This window comes from Eurytemora carolleeae, unplaced genomic scaffold (genome assembly GCF_000591075.1).
Source record: "Eurytemora carolleeae unplaced genomic scaffold, Eaff_2.0 scaffold742, whole genome shotgun sequence".
Taxonomy (NCBI): domain Eukaryota; kingdom Metazoa; phylum Arthropoda; class Copepoda; order Calanoida; family Temoridae; genus Eurytemora; species Eurytemora carolleeae.
The window spans coordinates 122,131-136,757 of NW_019396683.1; the positions used below are offsets into that span (position 1 = coordinate 122,131).

The window sequence follows — 14,627 nt, forward strand, 5'->3', positions numbered from 1 at the left end:
GGTCAAATTATTATGAAATATCTTCCACCAGAGTATTAAAATCTAATCTGGTAAGAGGATCCCTGTGGTCCTAGGTGTACCTGGAGACTACAAAACCATCGATATGAGTTTAGATAACAGAGAGAGGGGGGGGGGAGGCAACAAAACATTAAATCAAATATCTGAACAGATTGGATTTCAGCTTCTAAAATTAATTTACATGTACAGAAGAGTGCACCTGCCCCCATCAACCCTCCCTATAAAATGGACATCCTCCCCCCCATAAACCATACCACATCTATTCCAAGTGGAATCCTCCCCCTCCTTCTCCTTCTCACATGTAATTTGTCCCCCCCCCCAAACCATCACCCTCGGACTTTGCTCCCAATTTAGGTTCATCATCTAGGCCTATGTGTACTGTATACCTGAGAACACAGATTAATATATATTTTAGTCAAATGTTCAGCGTTCCATTTATTTAAAATGTGAGCCCCCATCTACGGCTTTTATAATACAAATAAGTATTATACGATTAGGGTTTACTTTTCTATAAATGAACTGATCGCGTGGTTAACGACGAAGAAAAAGCGAAAAACGAAACGTTTTTGAAAAGGATCGTTTTTCAAAATAAAAACAAAACAAAGTATCAGTTTTGAAAATTCTTATATGAAACAAAAATAATAATTAATTCGTGCGTTTCTTAAAATTAATGTTAAACTCACATTGACCTTGAGTTATTTAAATTGGAAAATTACATTTTTTGCTCCAATCCGTTCTCAGATGAAAAAATGGATAACGTAATCCAAAAGCTTTTTAATGTAGTTTTTCAAGAGTACATTTTGTCCGCAGATTGGATTTACCGCCATGTACCAAACAATTTTTCATCCGTAAAAATGATACAATTAACTCTTAATTAGAGTTTTCATGAACAGTTTAAAATTTTAAGAACTGATTAAAAAATATGTCTGATTGCAAAGTATTAAGAAAGACAAAATCTGGACACACCACGGTGAACTAGAGGTCCTGATTAAACATCCAGTGGGTCTTAACTTTATAACCTATTTCATTTTTGCCCGTCATCGAATGAGAAATGATAACTAAAACTAATCTAAACTAACTAAACATTTCTCGACAAGATGTACGTCGTTGTTATAGTTAGCTTTACGTGTTTGGAGTGCCTGAAATACAAGTATATGATAGATATTACGAATAGAGAAACTATTTTCAGGTTTTAAACTCAAACAAAGCAAATCACATGAATGTATTTACCTACAGGCAATTTCAACATCGAAACAAAGAAAGTTCTGGATTTTTAATACAAATATTTAATAAAAAAAAGGTTTCAAGTGCTGGTCTAAAATCAATATTACTCATCCTAGCTGCCATGTTTAGTGTTTTATCAATAATTTAAATAAATCCATGATAGGAATCTGATTGTTCATGAATTATCAGGAATTACAATATTAATGAAAACCAGAAAACATAAAATTCAAAATTCAAACTGAATATGGTAGGATGGTTATAAAACACTGGAGTTGAAAGGTATTGGAGGAGAGGGATTGGAGGAGAGGGATTGGAGGAGATGGATTGGAGGAGATGGATTGGAGGAGAGGGATTGAAGGAGAGGGATTGTAGCTGAGGGATTGGAGGAGAGGGATTAGAGGAGATGGATTGGATCATTTAATTGAATTATTATTTAAAAAATAACGTCCAAATATTTCCCCCTAACGTGAAAATAAATATTTTCGGTCATAATTATACTGGCATAGTTTAATTGCCGATTCAGGCAGGAAACAGGCAGTAGACGCGGTTTCAGGCAGCAGAAGGGAGGGGGGGATAAAGGCAGGGGTTGGGGGGTTGGGAGGGTTTCTAGTTAGAGTTTTCACCGGAAAATCATCAAATCGATTTTGTTATTTTTCAGAACCAGCAAAACACCGCTTTACTACAGATAAAGGGTACTGTAGTATTTATGGTGGGTAGGTCGTTAATATTGATAAATATAAATAAAAATAATTAATGATTAATTAAAGACAAGAATGAATGAATTTATAAAAACAATTTTAACTTTGACACCAATTTTTGTCGTTCTACCAAAAACAAGAAATTTTTGCAGATTTTTATATTTAAATTTGTGCGTTTTCAGAAATAATCAATGTCAATAATGTCATCCATAAACTTTCAATCTCCCTGGGTTCAAGTATAATGTATTAACAACTTTTGGCCCTATCGGTTCAGCCATTTTGGCGTTTATTGGACGCAGACAGACAAACACACAATCCAAACTCATACATAGATGATGGTGGCAGGATGTGTGCTGTAATTAGTAAAACAGGATGACCGATGATAGATGAGTAAATCACTGAATGGATAAAATTCTTATTAACCATCCTTAACCATCATCATCCAAACAGACTGCTCACACAATAATATTTTTCATATCTTTATGTGTATTCACTCTTAGGGCTCTTAACAGGCAGCAAAACACCGTAAATGTTTCAGCATTTCAAAATTGTGTTCTTTAAAAATTGTGTTTTTTAAATTTTATCATAAAAGAAAATGACATGATCAATTAAAAACGATTTTTTTCTGGTTTTTCCATATCTATCTATATATACTTTGCTTGTCTGTCTGTTTGTAACCAATAAACGTCAAAACGGCTGGACCGATTGGGCCAAAATTTTGTGTGGGACCTCACATGACCCCAAGGAAGGAATCTAGATGTTTAGAATCTCAAAAAATTGTCTCCAAACATTTTTGTTTTTTTTTGTAAAATTTTGAAAATCCACAAAGAAATATCAAAAAAATATCATTAAATCTGCAAACTTTCTTTTGTTTTTGTTTTATATTGTAAGATAAGATTGTTAATACAAATCACGGAGTCGGAGATCAGGTTTATTGGCTAATCTAATCCATAAACACAAAGTTTAAAATAAATGAATTTATTTCAAACCTACAAAATACAGTTTTAGTAAATATAAAATATTAGAATAAAATTGTTTTTAGTCCATAAACACAAAGTTTAAAATAAATGAATTTATTTCAAACCTACAAAATACAGTTTTAGTAAATATAAAATATTAGAATAAAATTGTTTTTAGTGTTTAATTGGGTAACTTACTAGTTAAAGTGACTGTAAAGGAAAAATGAAAGGGGGTATAGGTTGAAAGCTAATCACTTTAGCTCTCGATCGCGACCCATTAAAGTTATATCTGATGTTCCTATCTCGAGAAACTGATTTACAACTTTGTCAAATTTATACGAAAATTAATATATATACAATTTTGTATAAAAGTAGTGGGTTTAAATAGATCAAATTCAGCAAATATGCAACCAATCTGAAAACGATCATATCCCAGAGAAAGCTAATTGTAACTTAGGTTTACTCCAATTCTAATTTTATATTTGTTATTTCTATTTTTTTTATAGATTTAATTCATAATATTATTTAAACGTCCGTATTGCTTGACCAGAAATTCCACCAATGGCAGTGCAGTAAAGTGGTCACGTGATACAGGCGGAGACACGTGACCAGTGTACTGCTCTGCCATTGGTGATAGTTCTGATCACGTGATTTAAGTTTAAGATTTTCTAAATTTTACATATATGAACTTTTGTATAATTTTAACACAGTTTTATATCAATTTCTCGAGACAGGAACATCAGATAAAACTTTCATGGGTCGCGATCAAGAGCTAAAGTGATAAGCTTTCAGCCCTCTGTCATTTTCCCTTTACAGTCCCTTTAAGTGTGTCAGGGATATTTGAGGAGTGATTTGGGATTGGAGGATGTGATCTGATCAGTCTAAACATTTGGATGTTACCTCTGAAAATAAAACCTGGTTGTTTAAGTAGAATTGCTATGGATTGCAGAATTATTCATGGATTGTAGGATTTAAGTATTCACTAAATAAAAAGTTTTACTTTTCAATGTTTTCCTTTGTCGGAGACGGAGGTAATACTGAGATATTTCTCTGGCTTTAAACCGATCAGAAATAGGAGGGGGAAGGGTAGGAAAGACGACCTTTCGCGCGCTGGATAGAGATTGAATCAAAGTCTAGTATCCTAAAATTTGTGGAAGAAAAGCAAACGTTTGGAATAAACAATTTGAAAATTTGTAAAACTTTAAATGTGTTTAAAACCCAGGGAGTAAGGAATAGAAGGGAGAGACAACTGACGCGGTTCGCCCTACCATATGATTATACATGCTTTGCAGACGGTACTCCATTTTATATCGAGCTGTTTGGTTCCTTTAGTAGGGCCCTACAGGAAAAATATGTATTGGCGAAACTGGTGAAAGAAAATTGAGCCAATACATATTTTTCCTGTGGGGCCCTACTAAAAAAATCAAACAGCTCGATATAAAATGGAGTACCGTCTGCAAAGCATGTATAATCATATGGTAGGGCGAACCGCGTCAGTTGTCTCTCCCTTCTATTCCTTACTCCCTGTTAAAACCTCGTCTTTATAAGTCTTTTGTTTTTATCTAACAACTTTGAGAACATATATTCTAAACTAAAAACAGATTAAATTTAAATATATTTTTTTCAATCTTCTGAACAATAAATTTTCTACTTTTAATATATTGAATTTAATATGAAGGATGAGAACTAGAAAAATAATAAATATCTCTCATAATAGATTAAAAGATCTTCACAAATCATCTTGAAGATATAAACTTCAAACAACTGAAAACTCTTTAACATTAAATTTTAATCCCAAAAGAAATGCAAGGAATAAATAAACGACAAAAATGTTGTATGTTTTTTTGGCGATTAAGTTGGTTATTTTTTTTGTAACTTTTTTTTTGAGTATGAAGTATTTAGGATTGAATCGTTTACATTTACAGCAACTTCTAGGATATTGTTTTCATTTGTCTAAGGACCTCTATAATCTTTTTTGCTACTGGCATAGATTTGAGGCTCCATAAGAATCTTAGATTTTTTATCAATTTCAAGATTAAATGCTCGATAAGTTTGCCTTTATTATGTTTAGCCATTATTTTCTTGTCCAAAGATATGAACCAAATCTAATGGTAAATAAATCGTTTGGAAAAATTGTTTTGATTTTCAAGGGTAAAACCTTGATATTTCAAACTTATTTGGTTTACACAATTCACAGTTTGAAATATCTAAGGTCTACGACATTGGGTTGCGAAGATATTGGAAAATCAGAGTTTGAGACAAAGACTCAATAAAGTCGGATTTCGCTTGAAAATAGTCTTTGGCCTTAATAATAGTTCGCGGCAAACATTACAGACAACATAAGCATGAGCAATATTGTTTTTTAAAAATCAATGATCACAAAATAGCCCCTGTAGTCCAAAATGTGGGGTTCTATATTTTGCTTTTAAGATTACTGGATAATTTTGTTAATCTATATATAAATTTGGCTTGTCTGTCTGTTTGTCTGTCTGTTTGTTTGTATCCAATAAACGTCAAAACGGCTGAACCGATCGGGCCCAATTTTTTTGTGGGACATCTAGGGACCCCAGGGAAGGTTTATGAATGATTGAAATTTCAAATATTTGTCTCCATCAAAATTTGATCTCCATTAAATTTGTTAAAATTTTGAAAATCCACGAAATTTTTTGTGAAAATCCGCGAATTATTTTTGTTTTGTTTTACGATGTACACAAAGAGAACATGTTCACAATTAATTTAGAAGATGGGCGCGAAGCGCCCTCTAAGGCTAGTCTATCTATAAATTTGGCTTGTCTGTCTATTTGTCTGTTTGTCTGTCTGTTTGTTTGTATCCAATAAACGTCAAAACGGCTGAACCGATCGGGCCCACATTTTTTGTGGGACATTAAGTGACCACAGGGAAGGTTTATCAATGATAAAAAATTTAAAAATGTGTTTTAAAGGTTTTCAATTTTGTAAAAAAATTTAAATTCTTGAAAATCCGCGATTTTTTTTTAAAATCCGCAAAATTTTTTTTCTTCTTTGTTTTAAAATGTAAACAAAAAGAACATGTTTACAATTTAAATAGAAGATGGGCGCAAAACGCCCTAAAAGCCTAGTAATTATATATTTTCACAGTTTTATTTGATAAATTTAAATTTAAACAAAATCTTAAATTTTTGAAAGCAAAAATTGGCAGATCACATTTGGGAAATAGCAGGACTAGGGCTAGTTTGCGAATATTTATTCATAAACAAATATTGCTTGAATTAGGCATGTTTGTAAAGAATACGGCACATAGATTCAGTCTGCTTATAAACAGTCTTATCAATTTTAAGACAGGATTGACCTTTGATGTGTCGCGACGCCCTAAGCTTAGATTTTACCGCTCTAACTTACTTATGCTTTTCTGTAGCCCTTTACATATACATTTTAGCACTGTAAAGCACTTGTTGTTAGCTTTAAATTTTTAGAAGTAATTGGCCAAATTCTCCACGATTTTTGCTTGAGAGTGTGAGACCATTAAATCACAGTGACGGCGAACTCCAACTCAAATATTTTTCAACAGCTGTAAAGCAAAAACACCTTTAATGTATGAAAACGGAGCACATTGGTAACTCCGTTATTTCTCTAATAATGGAAAGAATTAATAATGTTATAATTGAGAATTATTACATTGAGAACCAGAAAACTCTTGAATAGTAAGCCTCAATTTATGACTTAAAAAATTCCCATGAACATGACTTACAGTAATTGTGCAGAGTAAAAAGACCCATTTTACTAAATAAGTTTTTTCAAGCTACTGCTAAATCTACTTACTTTGTAACAACATCATATATACTTTTTTATTACTTTAATGTCGTCTTCCTATTCCACAGTTTTCTGGTTCTCACTGTAGTCTAGACTAAAATGATAAAATGAAACAAAAAAATTATAATATTCATGAAGATAAAAAAATATAATATTATTAAAAATGATTATATTTAGTTATACAAGACTTTCAGGGAGCTAAAGCACATCTTCGAGTTCAACTTTTAATTGTTGCTCTTTTATTTTTTTTTCGTGGATTTTGAAAAATCGAAATAAACCTTCCCTAGGTCCAACAAAAACTTTTTTAAACGTTTATCGGTTACAAACAAACAGACAATCAAAGTAGATATTAGAAGATACAAGATTTAGTTTTTAAAGAAAGATAATAATTATGAAGATAAAAATAAAAATCATTATTAAGACTAAATCAATATTAATTATCAAATTGAAAAGAATAATAATTGTTTATAAAATGAAAATGATAACGAAAATGATAATAACAATTAGATTCAAAATAATAATCGTTATATTTGGCTCACTCTGTGTTCTAAAGAGAACAGATGGTTTAAAATGTAGAAGATGTATGCATTTAAAAACAGCTGAAATATTTTTAGTTTAAAACAATATTTACACTAAACCTTTCTCAAATATTTACATAATCTTAAAAAACATTGAATAGGCATGTTCATTTGTATATAGTGTATAGTAGGTACATTTTCAGCCGGAAATTTGAACATTGTTTAAGGAAACTCCTGAGTTTCCTTTTATGGGGTATATACACAAATGTACATTAAGAAATAAAATTTTTTAAAGTGATTTTGAAACTAAACAAGAAAAAAATATTTCTAACAAAAATAATTTTGATGTCTACAAAATTGCTCTACCACATTTCCAATATTAGGTTTTATAACGTTACCCTGTATTAAGTTTTGGGCTCTGAGTTCTGAATTCTTTAATTTAGTATAGTGATACCTACTGAGAAAGCTGTTATCTGTAAGAGTATTGTCTGCTATGTTCACATTTTGTTTGTTTATGTTTTGACTGCATACGGTCGTACTTAGTAAAACAAGAAAATTGCAGTATACAAACAGAGTAAACTTGTCCGTCTTCACTGTTCATCTTGCGGAGACATTATAGACACATCTTTACAATGTTTTTTGGGACACCCTGTACATATATTTTTTTGCTTTGAAATATTATTTTATGTGGATGAATTATTATTTTCTGGTTCTTACATTAATATCTACACAATTATGTAGACTTGAGAGTCTCGTTTAAAGATACTTTTTTTAATTTCCGGCTTTGCAGTACTGTACAGTGTACAGTGTACAGTGTATATGCAGGCCGGTTACAAACACAAAGGAAAAAACGTCAATAACGGCCGCAACCTCTTTTAATAAAATTATCCGTTTGATGTCCAAAGATTACATACGGTCGTCTCTGAAATCTCATCTTTTGTTGATATATTTGCTTTATAATAATATAAAATGTCCATAACATTTCTTAAATGTCGTCTTCTTACTCCAGAGTTTTATAGGTCACTGTAAACTCCGTTTCATTTTAAAGGACCGATCCGACTTTTAAACAACTAGAGCAAGCAGTACAGTACACATACAGACTATTTAAGGCTAACCGGGACAGTACACACTGTGAATTAAGGGTTGGAAGCTCTCACACAAAAATCGATAAAATACTGCCAGTTACTTTTTTAAAACTTAAGCTAGACACAAGTGCTTTATAGTTCTAAAGTGTACATGTTTAGTGCTATAAAATGCATAAGTAAGTTAGAGCGGTAAAATGAACCAACTCCTATGGGGAGATTCTAATGCTGTACTTCATAAATTAGATGTGCGAATCAATGCCGCATTATATCTCAAGAAGACAATATATGTCATATTTTTCTTTTATGAAAGTTTCTATGGCATTTAAAGACGACATAAAAATGAAAATGTCGTTGTTTCGGACATTTGTTCTGATGCCTTCCATTTTCACATTTGTTCTCGCATTCTTTACAGTACAGGTCCTGAAATACAAGGTAAAGTTCAAATAGTTTTGAAAATTGGCTCCTTGAAAGCTAAAATGTTTCGAATTTAATTAAATGTGTTTTTGAATTTTCATTCTTAGCTCGTCTGATCTCAAACAGAATTTTCTCTCTTGAAATTCCATGAATTCCATAATTTCTTTTAACCAGATTTTTATGTTTTTTTCTTTTTAACAGATTTATATGTTTTCTCGTAAGTATAACAATTAAACATGTTCATAGTAGACAACATTCTTTGTTGTACACTGTACTGTAAGGTTAAATTGTACAAAAGTAGTGAAACTAATACATATGGATTTAGAGATAGTCGTTTTTATTTATAAATGTTACGAGTTAAGAATTTGATATGAGTTCATGAGGCGAAAATTTCTATACAATGTTCATGGAATAAATATTACAGACGTACATCATACAGTTTTTAAAATAACAAAACATCCCTTTATTTCTTTTATTAACTATATACTTGAAAGCAGATATAAATTCTGTAAAATTAGGAGCGTACTGCGCATGGAGAATAGAATATATAGAGAGGAATTAAAAGAATCTCTCGGTATGAATTTTTTCAGTCCCTTTCAGCCTGAAAGGGAGTTCAAAGTGTACAAATCATGTAAATGTTCACAAATTATATGCAGTAGAGTACATTAATACAGTATGTTCCCTAGACTATCCATTTCAATTTCGAATTTTTTAAACTGTTGAATCAGGGGCGTACGAGGGCTTTTGTTTGGGGGGTGCAAATTTTTTTTGGCCCCCCCCCCTTGGCAACATTGGTCTTCCCCTTAAAAACCCCTTTTTTGAAAAAATATTAATACCTTTTTTAAATTTTTTTTGCCCCCCCCCCTCTCCCACCTGGACTTATTTTGTACACCATAAAAATACACCAAAAAGACTACTTTTTTGGGTGTTACTAACCTTAGAGTCTAAAAATTATTCCTTTGCTTGAAAAACTAACTTTTTGACTCTATAAGTTTATCACTTAACTCCATCACAGCTAACTAAATCAATAATCACAGCATCATTAAAAATTATATTTTTACGAATAAACGAAATTTCTTCTGAAGTTTTTAGATAGAATTTACTCAATCTACATTTTAACAAAATCTTTTAAGCTACAATTTTCTGGGATTTGCTTGCACAAACATTTCAATGATTTTTTGCAAGATCGTTAAGTTTGCTCTCCGTCATAGTTCATCTTGTGTAAAGAAGTATTCTCTTTAGAAGGCTAAAACTTTTCTCTCCTTGTATTAACAGTGAATTTAGACAAATCCTTAGTCTTTGTCATTGTCAGGTCAGGTGTTACTTTCTAAACGTAGTTTCCTTTTAATTTTGTATTTTTGGAACTCCCAGGGGGGCAAGAGAACTACTGCCCCCCCTAGGTACACCACTGTGCCTGACCTGAGGAAGGGAAATGCAAGCAGATGTAATATTAAAAGAGCCTCCCCCATGGATGCCCCCCCTCAGCCTCTCAGGGGGGGGGCACGCGTAGAGGGGGGCGCGGCCCCCCCCTTCGTACGCCCCTGTGTTGAATGAACTTTATAATGAATTAGGTGAATAAAAACATCATTTGATTTATAGTTATAACGGAAAATCATCGTTTGTAAAGTCTATGTGAAATGATCATCATTGGTCAATTATGAAACCAGCCTATTTCATAATTTGGTTTTCTTTTAACAATAATTTTAGATTTTCTATAAAATGATATTCCAGGGCCCAACAGGTTATATAGCATAAATATGTGAAGTACACCTGCAGCATGGAAACAGTACAACAAAATGGCCGTTTTACACTTTTTTCTAGTAAATTCCTCTCTATATATTCTATTCTCTATGGTACTGCGTATACAATTATAAATGCTAATTCTGAACCAATACGATCTCTAAATCTTCATTAAATTCCATTTTCATTCCGACACTCTGTAAAAAACTTTTCAGTCGTCGAATAGGTACCGCGGTGCTGACGATATTTACAAAGACGACATTTTTAGACGAGTGCAAACATACGCAAAATAGAAATAGAGGAGATAGAGACTTTGAACAGAGTTCTTCAGTGTGATAAAAATAGACAGGTATTTCTCTAATAGATACTTTTCTATGGAAACATTTCTTACATTATTTACTTTTCAGTGGGACGAAAAAATTTTTAATTAGGTTTTTATTGGAGAACATTATCGTTTTTTTTTTAAGGTTTCATGGTAAAAGAAAATTTGTAAGAGATTTTTAAGGAAATTTTTTTTGTTTTAAAAAAATCTGTTGGTTTTAATTAATTGTTTTTTGGTTTAGAAAAATCTTTTTTTTAAAGGAAAATCTTTGATTTTAGGTAAATCATTTTGGTTTTCAGGAAAATCTTTTTGTTTTTTAGGAAAATATATTAGTTTTTCAGGAAAATTTCTTTGTTTTTAGGAAAATATTTTTGTTTTCCAGGTTTTTAGAAAAATATTTTCATAAAAATCTTTTAATTTTTAGAATTTGTTTTGGTTCAGGAAAATATCTTTATTTTTTTGGAAAATCCTATTTGTTTTAAAGTGCTAATATAGGCTAATAGTTATGGTACCACTTAAACCTAGGATATCACATATTTATCAAATTAGTGAAGAATTCCTTTAAGGCTGAGAGTACTGCACAGCTTGAGGTAGGAGTAAGGTTTGAGGAAATAAATAAATCCCTGGAAACCTGGAAAACACTTCTCAAGGATTGCTCAGTCAAACTTCAACAAGGATAGGTCATTAAACTTTTTATTTTGATCAATTGATAAAATTCTTGTGTATGGATGCAACCTACATTCATCGAATATATTTTTGTACATTCAACCTCTATCAATTAGATATAATGTTTGCATACAACCTTTCTCCAATGAAATATATTCTTGTACATGAATCCCTTCATTTTGTTGTGTACATGCAACCTATATCTGCTAGAGGGAGGCAAGAAATATGAATTATGAAAATGATAAAAAATAATACTAATCTATAACAATCAATTAATAGAGAATTAGTTAGTTATTATTCTTCTCTGTAAGTTTTATGCTCTTGGTACTGTTCTCATGAGTAGGATTTGTAAAACCTTTTCCTTCTATTTTGTAGAAAAATAGGTTTGCATTCATTAATAAATGCATTCAAATGCTGATTTTAAAGACTGCTTTAAATAACTCCTTAGAGAATTTTTAAAACCTTATCTCCGGTCGATTATGGAGATGTTAGCTTGAAAATCTCTTAAAGGGACAGACCGGCTATGTAAGGTAGTTAAACTGAGTATACAGTGTTGTGGACAAATTTTTTAGGATTCATTTGAGACTTAAAAAACTTTTTAAAGATCTGTAAATCCTGAGTTTGAGCGCAAAGTCAACGTTCAAAATCGTACTTTTCAGAATTGTTTTTAAATTACTAAATAACGACGACAAAAAATGTAAAAAAAAAATCTGCAGTAAACTAATTAGTTGTTTAGGAACAGGTGAGAAAATAAAAAATTAACTCTTATCATCTAAAATAAGTAGTCTAATTCAATTATTAGTTTTTATAATCTCTCTTTAATAAAAAAGATTTTCTGCATATTTTCCGGAATTTTTATTAAAAAGACGACATTTGAAGAATTTGAAAAATTTTCGAACAAATTTATAGAAAATATATATATTGTAGAGGTCGTGAGGACGGAATCTAACTTCAACCAGTATATATTTTCAGTATAAGTTCTTCCCAGCTTCCAGAGACTTGCTTTGTGGAACTATCTTAAAGAGGCCGATAATCGTCTTCGATAAAATTCAATATAATGATGAAAAAGGAAATAATTAATTCTAACTTTGACTTATTGACAAATTTCTTTTGAGATATATGTTCCTAAATATGTAATTAGTTTACTATAGAATTTTTACAATATTTTTTGTCGTCGTTATTTAATGATTAAAAAACGATTCTGAAAACGTATTCACCTAAATTCATGATTTTTAACGTCGACTTTGCGCTCAAACTCAGTAATTATACATCATGGAAACGTTTTATATGTCTCAAATGAATCCTAAAAAATTTGTCCACAACACTGCATACTCAGCTTAGCAACCTTGCATAGCCTGTCTGTCTCTTTAAAATTATTTTTATAATTAGATTAAGCATCATATTTATATATAAAGAAGTATGAATATAAAAAAGTAATCTTTGTTTTTTTTGTTTGCCAGATAAAAACTCATAAACACCTATACTGCTTGGCCTCAAGTTTTTTATAGAACAAGCCTGTATCTATATCTAAACAGTGGTAATCTCTTTTGTGTGTTTAACTCATGAACCATGGTAGATGTTCCTCTTTGACAAATTCGAAACCCATTCAGCATTTCACTAATTAAAAAAATAAAGATCATTTAGAGTGGTCGATTTTTAATTTTTTCATTTAATGATTCGTCTTGAACTGATGAATAATTTGTTTTTCTTAATTTTATTCATATTTCAACATTTATTTCTATTCATTGAACGATTATTTTCTTCAAAATATTATGTACAATATGGCTAAATTTTGATAAATCAAAAACATGAATTACACAAAATATACAAACATAGAAATTTAATTTTATCTTTTTATAAAAAAGTTCAATCTTTTAGTGACTTAAGACTAGAAATGATTTTAATTTAGTTTGGAATAATTTTAATCAAAGTTTCAAATTTAATTCATAAATGTTTCTCATTTGTTTGTTTGAAAATTATACATCAAACAGGATAATCAACAAGGGAAAAAACTATTTTATTGCAAACAAATATATTCTTATTTCTAATAAATATATCAACAATATCGTAGAAGGAGAATGTTTTAATATCAAACTTAGAATTTTATATACATATTTTTTGTGATAATAAGGCACGTAAAACGGGTGTCCGCAGACTAAAAATATATTAAAGAATTGTAGAAATGTCAACAAAATGTTAAATTGTCTGCTAATTGTAGAAATGTCTTCAAAAGTTAAATTGTCTGCTAATTGTAGAAATGTCTGCTAAATGTCTAATTGTCTGCTTGTTGTAGAGATGTCTGCTAAATGTTAAACTGTCTGCTAATTAAAGAAATGCCTACTAAATGTTTATTTGTCTGCTAATTGTATAAATGTCTTCTAAATGTTTAATTGTCTGCTTGTTGAAGAAATGTCTACTAAATGTTAAATTGTCTGCTAATTGTGGAATTTCCTTTAAAAGTTAAATTTTCTACTGATTGTAGGATTGTCTTCTAACTGTTAAATTGTCTATTAATTGTAGAAATGTCTACTTAATGCTTAATTGTCTGCTAATTGTAGAAATGTCTACTAAATGCTTAATTGTCTGCTAATTGTAGAAATGACTACTAGATGCTTAATTGTCTGCTTATTGTAGAAGTGTTTATAAAAGTTAAATTGTCTGCTAATTGTAGAAATGTCTACTAAATGCTTAATTGTCTGCTAATTGTAGAAATGCCTACTAGATGCTTAATTGTCTGCTTATTGTAGAAGTGTTTATAAAAGTTAAATTGTCTGCTAATTGTAGAAATGTATATTAAATGTCTACTGATGAATTGATCTCTGCTTATTTCTTCGATGTCTGCTGTTAAACCCCGCTGAACTTTCATCACTTGTATTCCCCGTATAACGGGATTCCCGCTCTGCTCGGCGCGCTGGTAGCTGGACAGGCCACGCCGGTATACCTGGATAATATGGAATATGAATTCACAAAATTGAGTATAATTGGTGTGGGAATAGATAGACTAATAAAAGGGAAGATAGTGGAAGTTATGGAAAGATATGGGAAGGTGTAGAAATCATGAGAAGATGTGGGAAGATATGTGAATATCAGGGAAGTTATGGGAAGACATGGAAACTTTTGACAAAATATGGGAAATTGTTGGAAGATATGGAAATATCAGTAAAGATATGGGAATATCAGGGAATATATGGGAA

General features: G+C 30.9%; 1 protein-coding gene and 1 long non-coding RNA gene across 3 annotated transcripts in view; one reads left to right on the forward strand and one right to left on the reverse strand.

The window, feature by feature from the left end:
* The first annotated feature begins 8,238 nt into the window (after window positions 1-8,238).
* On the forward strand, window positions 8,239-13,029 carry LOC111707345 (uncharacterized). Of its 2 annotated transcripts, XR_002766416.1 has the most exons (4): window positions 8,239-8,723; window positions 10,714-10,794; window positions 11,334-11,447; window positions 12,894-13,029. It is a non-coding gene; the product is annotated as an uncharacterized LOC111707345 (long non-coding RNA). The 2 variants fall into 2 exon arrangements; XR_002766415.1 differs by lacking the exon at window positions 12,894-13,029 and having other exon boundaries at window positions 8,599-8,723; window positions 11,334-11,602.
* A 326-nt stretch (window positions 13,030-13,355) lies between these two features.
* The window catches only part of LOC111707337 (uncharacterized), a gene marked incomplete at its 5' end in the record, with an annotated part of 37,500 nt that continues 36,228 nt past the window's right edge, over window positions 13,356-14,627 (reverse strand). Inside the window, 1 exon segment of the mRNA XM_023480424.1 lies at window positions 13,356-14,374. Within this exon segment, the coding sequence (XP_023336192.1) occupies window positions 14,235-14,374 (140 nt within the window).